Genomic DNA, 18,775 nt, shown 5'->3' with positions numbered 1-18,775 from the left:
ACTTTGTAAAAGCAGGCATTTAACACACAGTCACATCCTAATCTGCCACTTTTGCTGCAAGGCAAGAGGTTTTGGAACCTTGAACTACAACTCACAAATGGAGGAGGAATGATCTACCTTAACTCTGCTGCTGCTGCAAGAGCCCTCATGTGTGAGAGCAGCTTTCTGACTCGCTTTCTGTTTCAGCACTGTGGTGATCAGCTTTGGCAACAGCTCTGGGGCTTCCAACCTAACAATGGATCAAATGAAATGCTGTTAAGGAATGGGTGAGATCTGTCATGGTACCTTTGTCTAAAACTGTAGCACAGATCAAATTTTTATTTTTAAAATGATGGATACACTATTTCATGGGAGAATTAAGCACTTCAGAATAATTAATTAGAAATCTAGCAGTTAGGCAAGTAGTAATTATCTGCATCTGAACTTAAGCCTCAGCACAGCAATGTTCTGACTTGCCTAAATAATAATTCTGAATGGGTAACAAGCCAAGAGAACAGCTCAGCTCTGCATCCTCAGTTCTGTCTCTTAACCCATTCATCCCTTGAAAATTCCCATTAAAAAAGTAGTGGCTGTGGTGCAAGGGAACTAGCAGGAGGCAAATTTGTGTTTCCTTACCATCAACACAGGGCCCAAAATACAAGGGTAATGGTGGTCGTGACCTCAATAGTTTGATTTACATATGGCCTGGAACTGCCAGCATTCCACCTGGGATGCTGTGTGAAGCTTTCCAGCAGTGTGGGGTTTGTCTGAGCTGGGCTGCTTTGTTTAAGACCGACAAACTGCCCACTTAGGCACCACACAGGCCAGACCTTCAGATTGCATGACTTAACACTGATCTGCTGCCTGCAAATACATTCACAAAGGAGAAAGTTGCTGAAAAGCAAAGTAAAATATGACTTGTCTTGAGAACAAACTCAACAGAAAAATGCACTGGAAAGAGTGACAGTTTTATAATTGTATGTTTATACAAAAAAGGCTTAGTTGTAGAAAGTCAATTTATTATTGAAATAAACGACTTATTTACAGAGATAGGTACTTTACAGTTTTACATAGCAGGCAAAATTCTTCTCAGAATAGGGTACCAAAACAGTGACAAATTCATCACTGTCTAAATGTAATTTATTCCAAAAATAAATCTACAGCAATCATCAAACTAAATCATACCAATCACATAACAAAATGCTGTTCCTTGCAACTACAACAGTATAAAAGATTTTTTATCAGTTACGACCTAGATTAAGCATCTGCTATACTTCTTTCTTCTTGAGTATTAGTGGACCTACATTATCTCCTGTTAATTCATTGTGCTTGTTGTGGGAGCCATCACAGACAGGGAACTGAAAAAAAAAAACAAACACAAGGAATTAGCACAATTCTGTACAGCAGTTGCATAGTGATCTCTGTATTTCTTCCTACACCCCGAGTGCTCTGATAATGTTCCTAGTTCCTCCTGTGATGTCCTGGTTCAACATCAAACTCCCTGTCTCCTATCAGACACAGGACAACAAACACAGTTAATGGGTAACTAAGTTTGTGAGATCCTAAAATAGCTGTTCCTAGCCACAAAGTCAGGGACAAAGCGTTTTCCATCAAAGAACAGCAAACAAAACAGCCATCACAGCTACAAATGGATTTACCGTGCAACTATTAAGAGTGCTCTTAATAGATTTAGTCATTTGCAACCAGAAAGTACTTTTTTAAGAGAAGCTGAAATACTTGGCTGAAGTGATTAGTCCAAAGTGAGAATAGCTGAGTAAGCTTCTTCAGTTCAGGGCAGACTTTTCTGTTTTTATTAAAAAAGGAAAGCATTTGGTCCAGGGAAAACAAAACCAGACTATGGTCAGGACACTGAAAATTGAATCAGGAAATGAAAATTGAGACAAGATGAAATACACTCATTTACATCTAGTTGATTTGGGGGATATGGAATATCCCAACCAGTTATCTCACTGCTCTGGACCAGATGGGAATCACCAACACAGGCCCAGCCTTATTTCATTCCAGTATGAACAAATTTCTAAGCAAAATAAGAGTAGTTATCTCTTAATTAGTTGCAATGTATTTCCAAATAGTAAAACAGGTTTGCTTGGTTTTATTCTCACTCACATGTGGTCCCTCTCTAAACATTTCTAGAGAAACACTACTGTGTTTCAAGTTTCTGCAGTTGCTTTCTTCATGTAGACGGGTTTGTGCCATTCCACAAAGTTCAGGAACATGTTCTAATTCCAGACAAAGGCAACAGCTCAACACAGGGCAACCCACCACCAAAGCACTGATAAAAATAGCCAAGTTTCAATCTCTAATCCTGCAGCAGCACAGTGCCTTACCGTCTTCGAACGCCAACACCTGCAGTAAGCTTTAGTGAGGCACAGATCTTCAATGTTGATCTCATTCACTACTTTGGGATTTTCCTTCTGGATCTTGAGGTTAATCAAGCTATCCTTCTGCTGTTTCTTCTTGGGGAGGAAGGGGCGCACAGCGAGGTACCCGAGCAAGGCCAGCACGCCCAGGAAAGGCAGCAACCGCAGCCATTCTGAAACTAGAGATAAGAGGGGATTTAGGCTGGCTTTTGGCACCTCTCCAGCACGGTGCAGCATCAGCTGCTTTCACATGGCTTAGGCTGAGGGCATGAAACGGGGCTGCTCAGTCAGCAGGGCCCTCAGGGCAAACCAGATTCCACTGGTGAGTCTCAAGGAATAAAAAAGAAGACACAGATTAAGTCCCTAGGATTTACTCCTGGCAAAGTAAAAATTTGACTTCTAGAATTTAATCTGAAATTGAATTTTATCACTCTAGAAGATGATTCAATGGAAGAACATAAAACATACAGAAGATTTATTGAAATGGGCAACCCTGAAGTACTGGCAAAACCTTCACCAGTCTCTTTGGTTTTATTTTTCAGACCTGTGTTTGCTCAGGGATCTGCAACCAGTTTCTGCAACACAGAGAAGGAATGAAACCCAAGATCAGTAGGTCAAGTCACAGAAAATTGCTTTTTAGCAAGGAAAGGAACTTCTTTCAAGTACAGGTAAAAAAAAAGTATCCACTGCAGATCTGGCTGCCCTGCTACATCATTATTAATCTTCTAGGCATACTGGTAAGAGAAGACCTAGTGGACTTCTTAAGAAATGCATCAATAATGGGCATTTATGTATATATTATATTTCTATTTTCTTTATATATATTTTCTTTATATTTATATATAAAATATATAAGGTGGATCCACTTTTCCAGCAAAACATGTGGTGACAGTACTCCAGTGCAATTTAAAACCATGGTGCACTAAAGGTAGAAAGCATTTTTCTAAATTTCTGGAGAATATGTTAAATCTAAACACTAGAAGAGAAAGAAAAAAATATAAGAAGCTGGAACACAAATAGCTGCACAAGCACTTTATAAGACAAGACACTAATCTACTTGCTCTTCTAAATTATTTGTGATTAGAACATAGCAATATTTTGTTCTACAATTTGTTTTTTGAAATTAAGATATACAAGAAAGAAAATGGAAGAGAGCAGGCTAAGGCTGCCAGGTGGGTTGCATGTATCCCTGAGAAAACACATTATTCTGTATAGCTTGATTTTATTTGTACTAGTAAAACACAAGTTTATGCTAATACTTCTGCAGTAGAATCCAGTGGATTTTTCTTAAGGATTTGAATTTTCTGGAATCAGACCATGTCATGAAAATAATTTGTGGGATTAATTTTTTGTTCTTTGTTGCCTTAGATGTGACAGCCACATTTAGTGCATTTATCTGGCAATGCATCACAGCTGCATAAATGCTAAAGGCACTGCAAGAAGTCTCAGCAGTCACTCCCTAGCTGCACCTGCAGCAGTCCCCACAAATCACAATTCACCACATTCACTAAGATTCACTGCAATGCATTAATCTCTGGAGCTCTTTCCTTGGTTCCTCCAACAAGCTGCAAGTTCTAAATAATAATTGACACTGAGATACTTAAATTTTTTCAGCTATACAGAATCCTGTGTTTCCTGGACAGCACTGCCTGTTTGCCTTTTCTAGCATTACTTTTCCAGAACACTCCATCAATGCCATCAGGAATCCAAATACACTTTCTGACCATACCTGAAGGACTGACTTGGAAAGTATTTCAAGAGAGGAAAAATATTTGTTCACTGAAAAAAACTTCCAAACTTTGTATTTAATCTGACTGTTGGCAAAAATGTGGATCTCTACAAAGCTACTCCTCTGAACTCCAAGACAGAAAAGACATTCCAAGAGGCACCCCAGGACAAGGGCATCTGTCAAGTGTGTGGTGAATAGAACTGGGCTAAGATTGACACACAAAAAGGACACGTCTCACACTCTGATACAGCATCAAAATCAGAACAGTGGTCATGTCTATGGATGGCTCACAGCCAGTTGGGTTCACACAAGTGAAAGAGGAACATGATAGCTGTAACCTCTGAGAAAGGAAATTAGAAATAAACATGAATAGGATGTACAAGGCTGTTATTTAGGATGGTTATTATTTAATATTTGTACCAAGATAACTGCTGATAAATAGTTTTGTCCTCACTAGCCAGTAAATTCTATGCTTACTTCTAATCTGGGAATCTCTGGAAAGCCCCCAGTTACATTCATGTGTACACTAATCACAAACTGGCCTGTTATTGCCAAAAGACTGCCTGAAGCTCCTGTGTTTAAACTGAAAAATCAATGTGATCATGTTCTAAGGCATGAGATACAAGACACTGTCAGAGATCTTTAAACTAATGCAATGCCTTCCTACAAGTGTAGACTGGACTGCTCTGGTTTTGAAGCCATGCATACCTTTCAGGAGCAGATGTAGGGCAATTCACAAGACTTTATTTTCACTGCTGACAATTCAGAATTCAGCCATTACACTGATTCTGGAGATTCTTTATCAGTTCTGCTGCATGGGGAGAGGCAGATTTTGGAGACAGAAATGAAGAGTAGTGTATGGAACAGGTCAGTCTTCAGACTTGTGTTAGATAGAGACTAATCCCAAAGATAAATCCTGGAAAATATCAGAAACCAGAGAATTCCAAGAAGCTGAGGCAATGGATATTTTCAAGGAGAGGTGGTCTTAATTTTGAGTCCAACAGTAACACATCCAAAACCAAAAGAAACACATACACTATGAACAAAGGTACAGACCAGCCACTGAGAATTAAATCAAAACAGGTGATTGTTTTCCATCAACTACTCCTTTGGTACCTTTGACTTATGTTTCAGCTACTTTTTGTGGAAATAACCCTATGCAGACCCAAAAGCAGCTTCTTGCAGTAACAGCGCAACTGCAAATCAAAATTTAAACAAGTATTAACTACCAGGCAAAAGGAATATTGGAACTGTGCTTGTAAATTCTCTAAACTGATTACATCCTTCATGCAAATTCAAAGTACTTGCTAATTACATTCTCTCAGAAGTAATAAGCAGATCTATCCTGGTTTTGTTGTTTGCTCTTTTGAGGTGAATGTCTATGCCATTTTAATGACACCCTCCAGGACAAAAAGCAATGCTGGCATGAGACAACACTGCTCATTTCACTGAACTTGGGAAGACTGAAGAAGCAATGACAAGACACTGAAAGAAGCTTCTGAGCAGCACAGCGTGATAATTTAGATATCCACTTTCAAACCCAAGGTCAAACATTCTTTCCTTCCTCCCTCACTGCTTTTACTTCAGGAGGTGTGCACTGGATGTTAACAGTGTTTCTCTTCAAACAAGCAGTTTTTCATTCTGGTTTTGTAAGGTCACACCAGACAACACATGTCCAGATCCTTAACCAGCACACTATACAACATGCTATAAAAAAACAAAATACTCTATATACTTTTGTTCTGTTGTTTCTACCACTGATGCACTACAGGAACTGAAATTGCATCTGCCTACAAGCTAATGAGAGTTTAGAAGCAATGAAAGAGTTAAAAGACTGCACTGTTCCAAATCTGGATTCTGGCCTGCACTTGCAAACAAGGTCTATGTTGCCCAGTGTTTCATAGTGCTGGTCCCTCATTAAGTTCAATAGATGCCACCAAAGGGCAAATATTAATGCACTTTAAATGTTATTAGACCAATGCTGCTTCTCACTTTGCAAAAAGGAGCAAAGTCTGCCATTTACCAAAGAATATACTTTGTAATTTGTAATGGTAGCAAGCACAAAAGGGAACATTAATTTCCTCTATTTTCTGATAGTCTTTCCTAATGATAATTCACTGCAAAATAACCCCAGGACTGGGAATCCCCTGCTCTTAGAGGACTGAAACTTTAGGACAGGACAAAGACCAGAGCAACACAGAAGAGGCAGCACTTGCTCAAGAATCATTTTGAAACTTAAGACTGACAGCAGCTCTGTGTGCAAGTAAGCACACAACTCTTCAACGAGCAATGACATTTCAATGACTTTGAATAACCTTTACACCCTGAGATGGCAATTTTTTAATGTAGGTGCCTAGGATGCAGTGTCCTACAAAATCCTTCTCAAAACTCTCGCTCTGTTGCATTTACCCTATGCCATAACTTGAAGCATCTGTAAAGTTTTGCTTTTTTCCCTCCATTTTCATTCATATTCACCCTAGGAGGAAGATGTATAAGCATGGCAGCAGATACTAGTCTAGCCTAGTATTGAAAAAAAATTTGAAAATATAAAAATGTTCTCTCTGTATGTGTTTTTAAATATACCTTTGTCTCCTATTTTAGAGTCCATACAAAAAATCACTAAGAACTAGTAGCAGTGGATTTTTCAGGTATGCTCATTAAATCCTACCAGTTCTCAAAAGCAGTTTCTGACTCAGCTCCTTCTTTTACTTTCAGTAAAAGTATTTTTTTACTTTTAGTTTAGTAATTTTGGGACTGACATTTCACATGTTTGGTCTACACTTCAGGAATCAGTTATTTGCTTCTTGTCCTCTCTCCAAATTCGAGGAAGTACCTTGAAGTCAATGGGGTAAACAATGTGACAACCAAAGAGCTCTCCCACGCTGATCACACTAGGTAAAAACCCCAAGCCCTGATTTTGGTCTACAGACCAAACCTTCCAGAGGTTTTCAGAATAAATCATATCACTACTATGCATTATGAGTACAGAAAACTGCACAAATAAAATCCTGTTACAGAAAGACATGGTTAGACAAGTGAAGCAGTAAGATACTAAAATATTACTAAGCTTAAGAAATTTTAAGTCAAGCTGTGGTTACAAGGGCAATTGGCTTCAGTAGTAAACTGCCAAATACTAGAAACAGGAGAAGTTGCATTGTTCTGTAGTTTGTTTTATTCTCCACTACCTCCCAACTTTGTAGCTTTAAACAGCTTTTTCACAGCTTTTTCATATGAGGCAGTACTTGTGGAAGAACAGTTAATTTAAAACAGATTTGCTTGTTTCTGAGGAAGATAATGAGACTTGCAGTTCACAGGCAGCATAAACATCCTGGGAATAAAAGAAGCGCTTAAAGGCAGCTTTAAATAAACTGTGCCTGTTCTAAATTTAACCATTTTCCAACACTATTACAGTCGTGGTGTTAGTGCTGCAAGATACACGGTTGATTCTGCACTTTGATAACTTTTTCTACTTCTACTTTCTGTGGAGAGCGTTCCTTCCTTGTGGCGACCGAACCAGTGCTGTCACCGGCCCCAGAGCCGGTGCGGCTGCGGCACCACAGCGGGCAGCCGCAGCCACTCCTGTCCTGGTCACTCTGCCACAGGGCCACAATCAATGAACCGGGGCTTCTACCCCCTCACGCAGAACATGCTTACAAAACCGACTAAATTTAAAAACCACCCGAAATTTATGTATGTGGCAGGTTCCCAGAAAGAGATTTTTTTGGATTAACTCGGTACAGATGCTGCCTTTGACCCGTGAGGAAGACGAAGAGGCCGTGCTTTAGGCCTCCGGCTGAATCCCAATCCCTGTCGGCGCACGGCCTCCGGCTCACCGGCCTTGGTTCCCAGAGGAATTTCAACGCGAACGTTTTACTCTGTCCCTGCCCTTCATCCCGACAGCTCCCCCGCCCCACAGGGCCCCCACAGCTCCTGTCGGGCCATCCTCCTGCTGCGGCAGTTCAGGGCTCGGGGCTCCCCGTTCCGGACGCGCCCGGCAGACAGCGAGCGATGCCTGGAGCGAGGGCTCAGAGCCGCGTCCCGGGCAGGACCGACCGCGCCGCCGGGGCGGGAAGGGGGTCCCGCTCCCCCCGCCTACCTGTGAGGCGGAGGAAGCCGCCGACGCTCTCGGGCAGCGGCAGGCGCTTGAGGTACGCGGGCAGCTGGACCTTGACGATGCGGGCCAAAGTCTCCAGCACCATTGCCGGCCGCTCCCGCCGTCCCCTCGCGCGCCGGCCCGCGATGCGCACGCGCCGCGGGGTGGGGCCGCGCACGCGCCGCCCGGGCCGCGCTCCCCGCCGGCGCCGCCAGGGGGCGCTGCCGCCGGCGCGGGGGGGCGGGAGCGCTCCGGCCGCCAGGGGGCGCACGGGCGGGGAAGGGAAGGGAAGGGAAGGGAAGGGAAGGGAAGGGAAGGGAAGGGAAGGGAAGGGAAGGGAAGGGAAGGGAAGGGAAGGGAAGGGAAGGGAAGGGAAGGGAAGGGAAGGGAAGGGAAGGGAAGGGAAGGGAAGGGAAGGGAAGGGAAAGCTGGGAACATGAGGGACTCTATTTAATAATATATGCTTTACAGGTTTTATGTAATTACCTGTCATCACCTTGCTGCATTCAAGTTGTATTCCATGTTGATGGGCTTGTAAATATTGAAGTAGAAAGACTGAAAGATTTTCTTCATGTGAATGAGGTGGGATAGGTTTAAAGTAACAGGGAGAGGCCCATCCGCCTCGTGTTTGGCAATAATTTGCACAGAATAAGACCTATCACATTTGTTCGTTTGTTTGTTTTCACTTTATTTTATTGTTATGCCTAGGAGACTGGACATTTTTCGGCACAGACAATCCTCCCTGTATAGGTAGATGAAAAAGTGGGAAGCATGTAGCCGTTCCGGGTCAGTTTAGACAATCCATCCATACCTGGAGATTCTAATGTTAGTCCCTTGGTCATGACAACACCGTTTGGTTCAAGGTGCTTTGCTATCTTAAGTGAATCTATCAAGTGCTAGTAGCATACAGCACAGAGCATGAGCAGGAAAGCCAAAGGAGCACAATCCTACAAGACCTATCTCCTACCTTACATGATCCTGACTGAAGCACAGTTCTCTCTCCTCCCTGAAATCTCACCATATCTACCCAAATCCACTGTGTACTTTTCCTGCTGGGAAATATGGGAAGCTAAGTTTAGGATAAATCCTATTTATTTGTGCTTCTGGCCTAGTACTTTTCTACCTGTGGCCCTACATTAACATTTGCTGATGAATCATCATCTTTAGCTAGTGGGAATATTCCTGTGATCTCAGAGTATCTAAGTTCCCTACCTCACCTAAATTTATTCATGTAGTGACTGTGTCTGATGTCCTAAGATGATTCTTTCTTGTCTAGGCAGATGCCAGCTATTAGACAAGATAATGAAAGAGTAAAACACTTGGTTGTTCCTGTAAAAATTATACATCAGATGTCGTGATGTGACCTCCTTTGTGTGACTTTCTGAGGGAAGAATACATAAGGTAAATACTCTAGCCCTAAATCAAGCAACTTCACACTGGGTTGAAGAACCTCTGTCCTACCCTCCTCCTCCCCAGATTCTTCTGCTCTTCCAGCTTCTCTGGATGCTGGTAGCACATTGTGGGGAAGCTCCTGAGCCCTGCTGTGCTGCCTTTGATCAGTGCTGCACTCAGCACAGTGCAAGTCCATCTGCACATGTTGCAGGGAGGAATTGCTCTCCCTGTGCCCCTCCTGTTGTGTAGGGATCAGCTGACATGAGTCACAGATGGGTTTGGTTTATCAAAGTCTGAAAGTCACAGGTTATAGCAAGTCTATAAAGAAAATGAAACCTGAATGAGGTCCTTAACCAAAGCAGAAGTGAAAAGTGGTCTTTAGAAACCCAGTTTGAACCGGAGCACAGGAGATGCAAGTTCACCCTGCAATTTGGCTGCAGACTTCCTGATTGCTTTAAGGTGGGAAATGTAAACTTCAGGCTTGCTCAGTCCTGCAGGAAAGAACAGGGTTTTACACAGTAATCCATCTTTAGAGACAACATCGTGGGTTCAGAACTTAGTCAACATCAGGAGGTTTAGCAGGCAGGTGTGACATCTTCCCTCTGTTACACATGTTTAACACCCTCTGTGGACATTCTTATTCCAGAGGCAGATTGCTTCTTCAGGCTTTTATCAGCGTAGTTTTCAACTCAAATATCAATACTGTTTGGTGTCTGGAAAATTTTCTCACTTTTTTGTGGGGAGAGTAATATGCAACAATTAGTTCTTGTATGTTTAGTTTCAGTCTGTGAGCTGTTAAAAAGTAGAGATTGCCTCTGCTTGTGTGTTTCATGCTAAATCTGGCCACTGAAACTCTGGTCTTGGGAGGATATGTAGAAGATGCTGTAATAAAAGAGCTGCAGAAAAAGCTCAAACATACATACTTGAACAGAACCTAGGTCACCTGTGTGGTAAGATGAATATTGCTTTCAGCACTAGGTTTTCTCTACCACTGGGATTTTTCATCTAGCAAGAACATTACAGATAAAATGGAGCACAGAGCCCACATGAAGAGATCTCCATCCACAGGGCTATCATAGGTCTTTGACATGGAATTCCCCAAGCTTTGCCCAAATGAGAACCAGCCCATGCTTTGGTAAGAATGGTAGAAAAGTTTGCAGATGATGTTTGGCAGAATTTGTTCTTGTCACTACAACATAGCTGCACTGATCCTGCTCACAGCAGAAATAAGAGCTGCCTTCAGCATCCACAAGCTGGTTGGTCCTGGTCCAACAGACTGAGGATAGATGAAAGGAATCTGTTTGTGTTCCTCCTTATGCTACCCTTTGAAAATTGCTCTGTTTCCCTCTGCACTTAATTCAGCTGTAAAATGAGATAATATTTACTAGTCTGTCTAGAGGTTTACAAAGGAGAAGAACATTTATAACTTACATATATTTATATTATTTTACCAAGTACACAACAGTAAGGATAAAAGATAAAATGTTCTGAGGCAGCAGACACAGTTCTTGCATCAGTAAAACAAGTCTAAGTAGCACAGTAATTTGCTCAGTACTCTTTCATTGTAATGAGCTTTTCTATCAAGAGGATGTCTGGTGTTGTTTCAACCACTTTCTTGGAATTGGTATTGCCATTTTCCAAACTGACCACCTGGAATAATGTCTGCAGCAGGCTAAAGTACTACTGCCAGCTAAACGGGCTGGCTTCTGTGATCAGCAAACACAAGTCTCCTGTCTAGGAAGAAGCCAGATCTCTCCCTTTGTGTTTGAATCATTTCACAATGGGGTGCGATTAGCTGCTGTTCCTGCGGTATGCAAAGATCTCTCTCTCTTCCACTTCCCCAAAAGCAAGCAAAATCATTACACCCCAAAAGAGCTGTAGGAACTGGGATTCACTTCATGCAATATCTCCATCAGCTAGTTATGCAGCACTGTCAACATCCAGCTATTAAATAACTGAATATGAAAAACTAAGCAGACTGGCTTAAAATTGGATATAAGACCACGTAGATGCAGTTACCTTCCTGTATTTTATGCATAATAACATTGTAAGCAAGTTGCAGTTGCACTGCACACAGGTTAGGTTTTTATTTCATATTTTTACATCCAGAGGTTTAGTTGCCCAGAGAAGAAAGCTGAGAGTGTTGTGCTTTCACTTGACTCTGAGACCTGGCACCTTAAGTGGCTTCTGCTGGTGTTTATTGAAAATAGGTACCTGTCCATGGTGGGCAAAGTGTTTGAGAGAAAAATAAGGAAAGAAAACATTTATAAGAAAATCAGTGGGGTAATCATGTGATAGCATAGTGTTCATGTTATACAATTACTACTAAATGAGCATGGCATTACTTTCTAATCTAGATAATGTCCAAGAATTTTACAATGTAACCACTATGTTTTGAAAGGAGGTGCTATCATAATTGCCTAGGTAACAGCAGTGTCCCACTAACAGCATGTATTATTGTTGAATTTTAAAAATCCCTGCAGCTTAGAATGGTATTTATTGTTGGAGATTGTAGGGAATTAATTTTGAAGAGAATGAATATAGCAAACAAGAATGTAAAGAAAAATTGCAAGATTTCTAAGAATTGCATCAGGTTTCAACATGGCAACTTTGTACATGAGAGAACAGAACAGTAGATGCTGTTTTTATTTATTCAAGAAAAATGCCATGCTTTGATCCCTCAGCCATGGGTTTAACACTTTAATTCCTTTCTCTGATTGCTACTGCTGGGGAGTGGGAAATGTTACCCATGAGTTTGGTGTAAAACAAAGTTGAATAAATCCCCAGCTCAAGAAAAAAGAAGTGTCTTCAGTGCTAACTTCCCAGATAGCCCCAGCCAAAGTTCAGTTACTTTCTGCTTACATTGTATGGGTTTTTCCGAGCTGGAGCTGTCTTTTAATGAAGTGGTTGTCACTGGTAGTGGTTTCCACAGCTACTCTAACAGCTGCAGAAATAGCACAAGATGAAACTAAGAATATCCACTCTTTTACCCTGAGTTGAAATTGCATTTATTTAAAGGACAAAAAGCAACGAGTTGTATGACATGGACATGAAACTGTTGTAAAAATCATCAGTCAAGTAACACTAACAATGCACAAGAAAGTACACAGTAAATTTGATATTGCAATGAGTTTTAAATTGTGACCCATTAAACAAATCACCCAGTTTTTCCATCTGCACTAGTAGCTGATCCAGTACGTACTGCTTGTGAGGATCCAGAATTATCTGATTGCTGGTCACATACAAACTTGCATAGATTTGGAACTTCATTGGCTTCCAGGCAGCTGCTATTTCACAAGTTTTACTCAAATCAGAACAAGTATCTTTAGGATTCACTAATATGTTCATAAGAGACCAGATATGTTATTGATTTGTAGCAAGTTCTGCCTGGTTTGTTGCAATAAACCAGACTGCAAAATCCCTGATTGTTCCCTGGGAGGAAGCTGCAGTGATGGAAAACAGATACATTCTCCCCTTCACTAAAGGACCTACAGAGGACAAAGCTGAAAAATCTGGAAAGTGCACACTGTTAAATGAACAGATGTGAAGTAAAACCACTATCAAAACTCTACAAGCTGTGCTCATAATGGGAATTCTGGGGACAAGAAGATATATATATATATATATATATATATATATATATATATATATATGTATGTCAGTATATTCTCAGCAACAGACCACTCACCTTTCCTTTTTAAACTGCATTGATGAGTGAAGACTGTCTATTCTTGACCAGATATCTGAGGATATCTTTTTTCCCTTAGTACTTTACTCCCTTGGCATAACAGCTGTCACTGAAAGATATTTCCTTCATTTTGGAAGGCAAAGGTGGGAATGCCACAAAACTAATTCCTGTGACGCAATGTGCATTCTTTGGCACTGGCTAATTATAGCACACAAGAACTACCAGCTTCCCTGCTGAGGACAGAGTAGGTGATCCCTGCTGTAGGGCTGCACTCTGCTCTTGGGTTCTACCTGTGTCACAGTGCCCAGTGACACTGCAGTGAAAGGGCAGTTTGTCATCCCTTCTCAGAGAGCTGTGCAACAACAGCACTGAGGAGATTTCCCCTTTTCAAGGTTAGCCAGGTCTGGCACTGACAGTAACCCATACTCATTCTCTGTCATCTCACAAGAGTAAAGAGGAGCAAAAGAAAAACCTCAGCCCCCAAACACCATGCCTCTTAGTATAGACAAGTGTATGTTCAACAGATGGAGATGAAAGCCAGGAAAAAGTGGCTATCTTGATTCCATGGCAATGACATGGAATAGTATTACAGCTGGTAAATAAGATTAATACAGCCTCACTTATGCCTATCTTACTAATGCTTTTTCTTTTCTATTTTTTTCCAGACATTCCCCATCTTCTGGACGAAATTCAGTTATAGCACAGTGCACTTCTAGATCTACACAGTTGGCTATTCCCTAGATCTTTAAGTTACTTCATTTACTTTAAAAGATATTGCCAGAAATTTATATAAATTATGTACTCCAGCCCAGTGCAGAGAGCTATATGGTCTGTAAATATTTTTTTTAAAATTATATGTTTTCTCTGCTGATTCAAAGGGGGAAAAAAGTAACTAACACAAAATGTAGGATATAAACATATCACCCCCAAATTTACAGAACTTACTTTAAAGGAAATGTAATCCTAATGGCTGTGAAAAGTACATGATAATTGAGAGGCATTCATGTTGAACAACATGCTAGGAGAGTGCTTTTGGAGACTGGGAAAAGATCCCTTTATATTAGAACAGAAAGCTTCTTTTATTGAAAGCTTATGTTGTGATAGTGTCTATAGTTAATTTATTAAAACACTAAGAATGTTTTAAAATGTTTTCCCAAGAGGAATTAAATTAATTTTGTTTAGGTTTTATTTTTCACTTTTGTGTGAGTTACTTTGACAGTTTCATGGACAGAAATGTTTTGATTATTCAGGAAACAAGTATAGTAGAAACCACTGATGCACATAGTCCCTCAAATTGCCTGTCCAACAGGATTTGATACTGTCAAATATCCTGAATGATGAATGGGTAAGGGTATCATTTAGTCTCCAAGTACCTGAGTCCTCCATTTCTACTGTAGCAGTTCTTTTCTTATATGGGAGCTAAATGGAGATCATAAAATCATTTAAGATAAGCCACCAAGTAGTCAGGAAGGAAATTATCTTTTCTGCTGTTATTTTGAATTTAAATTGCTATGACTGAGAAAATTAGTATCTTGGATTCCACTACCAACTCCTTAAGAGAGTATTTTGCAGGGGGTATTTTTTTTTACAAGATGATATCCCATTTTCCAAAGCAAAACAAACCAAAACATTTGAAGTCCTCATTGTCTTTATAAAAACATTCACATTTATTGCTTGGAAAAGTTACAAATCCATGTAGTATTTCTTGAAAAACTGAAAAGCGTGCTTGACCTTGAAGAATAGAAGTCAGCAGGAGTACAGAAGCCAGGTAGCCTTTGCTTTATGATTTGCAAAATTTTCAGCGGCTTGCCAATACCTGGCCATATTTCATTACTACCATGTCTGCCACAACTCACCTTCTCAGAAATACTGCCCTGGTCCATCCTCCTAACCATAATGATGAAATAACTGGCTAATTTTACTATTGGTGACTTAGAGTAAGCAAAACTTTTTGCCAAATTACAATAAGACAGCAAAACAGAATAATATGCCATCCTTCTAAGAGATATATTTGGTTGTAATTACCTGGGTATTTGAGGTCTAAGTAAGCTCTTGGATACCTTGTGGTTAACTGGAACATACCAAAGAAAAGATCAGGCAAACCTTTAAAGATGAGATTGCTCAAAAGCACAGAAAGAAAGTAAAATGACTCCTCATTCCAATAATAGTTGGCTAGTTAAATCCCTTGTCTAAATAAACAGCATATACTCCTGACAGTTCAAAGACAAACAAAACCAAACAAAAAACAACCAAACAAAAAAACCTGAAGTATTTCTGTGGACTTTCTTATTTTCTTAAATAATCAAATTAAGTCAATACACCATCAAACAATTAAAACACAGCACTCTACAAGACACTGTAATAATTTCCCCAGAGAAACACAGCATTTTTCTGTATAAAACACAATGGGGCGGGGAAAAAAGAGAGAGAAAGAACGTTCAAGAAAAAAAAAACCCTCTAAATGAAAAGTGACAGCAAGTCAACCTGCTGCCTCTGCTGAAGTGTGGTGTTTATTTAGCTACAAATATGTGAACAATTCACTAGCAGGATGGCCACTGAAGAAGGAGGCACGGTCAGGAGAAGAAGTTTGCTGCAGGCCATTTGTGACATCAATGGTACTAGGGCTTCTAGTTCAGCAAGGTTCTCTGCCCCAGGTCTTCTGGAAACACTGGCTGATCTCTGCAGAGAAACCTATTGAGATAAAAGGCAGTTTCCACTTCAGTGTATGAAGTACACCATCAGTGTCCTGATTAGCTCAGGCTAACTCATTCCCTGTACCTCTAGTCAAACAGTGAAAATTGTACTTTGCATGTAGCTGGGCAGGTGAATGGGAGCCTGCACTTCAACCAACACAGCCTGCTGTGACCCCTGAGCAGCCGTGCCCCTACTGGGGAGCCTGTGAAACACCTTAACTGGCCTGTTTGAGCAATTACCTTTAAGCATTTTATCTGAACTAGCAACTTTTAAAGCCTATTAGGTACACTGCTCAAATCCTTTCTTAAACCCAAACACTCCTCAAAGGTTGTGGTTTGCTTAGTACATTTGCATCCTGGAACAAGCACTGGAGTGGCAACCGAATGAGGATGGTCCAAATCTGGCTAGTAATCAATTACATCAAAGTAATAAAAATAGATATATCTTGAAAGCGCTCCAGAGAATCCTTTGATGTCTCCTTTAGTAAACACAATAGGTCAAATTACCTACTGCTGAAAACTGCTGTTAAGAGCTTGGTCATTTTCAGTAACAGTGCAACCCATACAGACAGCTTGCAGTCTGAAGGCAGCTTGAGGGGACAAAAAACAGGTATAACAAGGAAAAGCAACCACCTCCAAAGGGATAGGGTAAAGTAGGTCACCATTAAACACCTTTTTGACAAGGTCTCCAACCGATGTACCCTGGCCTCCTGAAACTGATAAAATTCCTGAGTTGCTCCAGAGAGGTGGTTTTGCCTGCTGAATTCAGCCTGTGTTACCTTATTTTAGCAACAGTGGATAATTGCTTAGCCCTTCACACCCCTCCTATTTTGCCATGTATGTTTATATTATCTATGTTTACTGAGGCATGTAAAGAATTCACACAAAAGAAGGAAACAGAGGTAGTTAGTAATTGCACGACAACAAAAAATTTCAGTTTTCAAATTTGGCATCATAATTACACCACGCACATGCTCATCTGACTTTCATGCTTCAATATCCATAGAGCTGAATCAGCACAGAAAATGAACATTCTTGTTGACAAAAACTGCTGGTGACTTGACAGGGATATATTTTTCATCTAGATCAAATGGTAGTTTTGCTGGGGAAAAAAAAGAGGGATACTCTGTATGCATACTAATAAATAACCTGTAATGATTTTCAGAGATTCTTTTGCTTAGGTCTGTGAAAAAAACATAAATTTTATGTTGTCATATGTTTATTCTTGTAAAATAGCTCTTATTTTCTGGAAGGATTTCAAGAGAAGAGAAAAATTTTTATACAAAATCCTGAAGAGCAGAAGAGTTTGTGGGGGACTTCAGTCTATTTATCTTGTTGTGAGTTACTGAAGTGTTCTATGCTCTTGTGAACCCCACATGACTGTGCAAACCATGAAAACTTAGCATATCATTATTCAACAAAGCACTCCAGGTTTTCACTGGGAGTCGTATGTAGACTTAAATACTAGGTTTTCCAACTCCCTACACAAAGCTGCAACAACTTGGATTGATGGCAGGACTCAGCATTTTGCTCCATGAGACGAAAAGCACTTCTAATTCAAAGGAAATATGGATTAGCTTGGGAATTGTTTCAGTGAAAATGTCAGAGAATCTGTTGAAGAAACAATGGGAGATGAAGAGCTGGCCAAGCTGAAATATCAAGAAAGTTACCTTTTATCTGGTATTTCTTAAAAACTAACTGCTGCCTAACACACTGACCTTGGGCTTCACTCCAGATGTGAAAGGGGGTTGCCTACCGCTTCTTCCTAACAGAAGGAGACATAATGGTCACAGATGCAACAGCCAGGGAACGAAGCATGCACTGACAAGGCTGTAACTGTGACCTAGTCATCTTCACGGAAGGGGAGAAGCCCCCAGCTACACAGAAAGGCCTGCTGACTTTGGAATTTGAAACAGATCAAGTAGAACTCAATGGCATCCCCAAACCTGTTTTTTTCCACTGTCCTGGAATGGTGCTTGGCAAATTCACCCTTTTTTTTTTTTGTTGTTGTCCTGTTAAAAAAAAATAAAAGGGCCAATGGAACAATCTTATTTTATCAGATTTCTCCTGCGATCTTATTCTTTGTGGTATCCACTGAATCAAAAGGGTCCTCAATAAGGTGAGTTTTGCTCAGATTAAAGAAGGATTTGGCTGCAAGCTTGATTTACAGTAATTAAAGGAAAAACAAGTTGGACAGGATGCTGAAGAGAAAATTGAGGCCTGGTAATACATGCAAACAGGGAGAAGCTGTTGTTGTTGTTCATCTTAGCGCTTTGTTTTCCAGTAGCACGAGCTGAAGTGTTTCAAACCAAAAGTGATTTATTGGATGGATTAGATGGATATCTTGCTTTTGTTTAAGTTTTTTTTTTTTCTCTCCTAAAACAGAAAATATTTTTGGAAAACATTTGCATCTTGTTTCCCCCTTTCCTCTCAGATACATGAAGCATCCTGTATGGAATGCTGCTTGATGTCCAGGATGCTTGGTTGCTCCACCTGTTTTGAAGGCAGGTAATATAGCATGCTCCAAATATAAAACTGGCTGGTCTCGGGCAAGCAGAAGTGAAAACCAGCACTGCTGTACAAGTAACCTATGTTAACCTTTAAACTGAAAGGTGGGCTGCTTTTCCCTCAAGTCCCCAAGGGGCAGTGCTGTAACAGCCACACAGGGCACCCTCCATTCATGGCTGGACCATTCATTCCTCTGTTGGACCACCAGGAAGCAGCTGAAATGGACTGCTGAATCCAGCCCTTGGAAGCTGTCATCACTTGGCCACACAGGGCTCTGGAACACCATACTTGAAAAAACAAAATTTAAAGACA

General features: G+C 40.7%; 1 protein-coding gene and 1 long non-coding RNA gene across 3 annotated transcripts; one reads left to right on the top strand and one right to left on the bottom strand.

Moving 5' to 3' along the window:
- Positions 1-977: 977 nt before the first annotated feature.
- On the bottom strand, positions 978-8,343 carry CISD2 (CDGSH iron sulfur domain 2). The gene is made up of 3 exons (XM_064417108.1): positions 8,186-8,343; positions 2,328-2,539; positions 978-1,337 (listed from the first exon to the last, which is right to left on the bottom strand). Exons 1-3 carry the CDS (start codon positions 8,286-8,288, stop codon positions 1,248-1,250), a joined length of 405 nt encoding a protein of 134 aa, XP_064273178.1. The 5' UTR covers positions 8,289-8,343; the 3' UTR covers positions 978-1,247.
- Positions 8,344-8,618: 275 nt separating this feature from the next.
- LOC135298920 (uncharacterized) lies at positions 8,619-18,517 on the top strand. 2 transcript variants are annotated; one of them, XR_010360974.1, is made up of 5 exons: positions 8,619-8,764; positions 8,891-9,583; positions 10,547-10,709; positions 13,928-18,074; positions 18,390-18,517. It is a non-coding gene; the product is annotated as an uncharacterized LOC135298920 (long non-coding RNA). The 2 variants fall into 2 exon arrangements; XR_010360973.1 differs by having other exon boundaries at positions 8,619-9,045; positions 9,459-9,583.
- Positions 18,518-18,775: the final 258 nt, after the last annotated feature.

This window comes from Passer domesticus, chromosome 4 (assembly GCF_036417665.1).
Source record: "Passer domesticus isolate bPasDom1 chromosome 4, bPasDom1.hap1, whole genome shotgun sequence".
In the NCBI taxonomy this organism is placed as follows: domain Eukaryota; kingdom Metazoa; phylum Chordata; class Aves; order Passeriformes; family Passeridae; genus Passer; species Passer domesticus.
The sequence above is the reverse complement of the archived record's forward strand: the minus strand, read 5'-3'. Positions and strand labels throughout refer to the sequence as shown.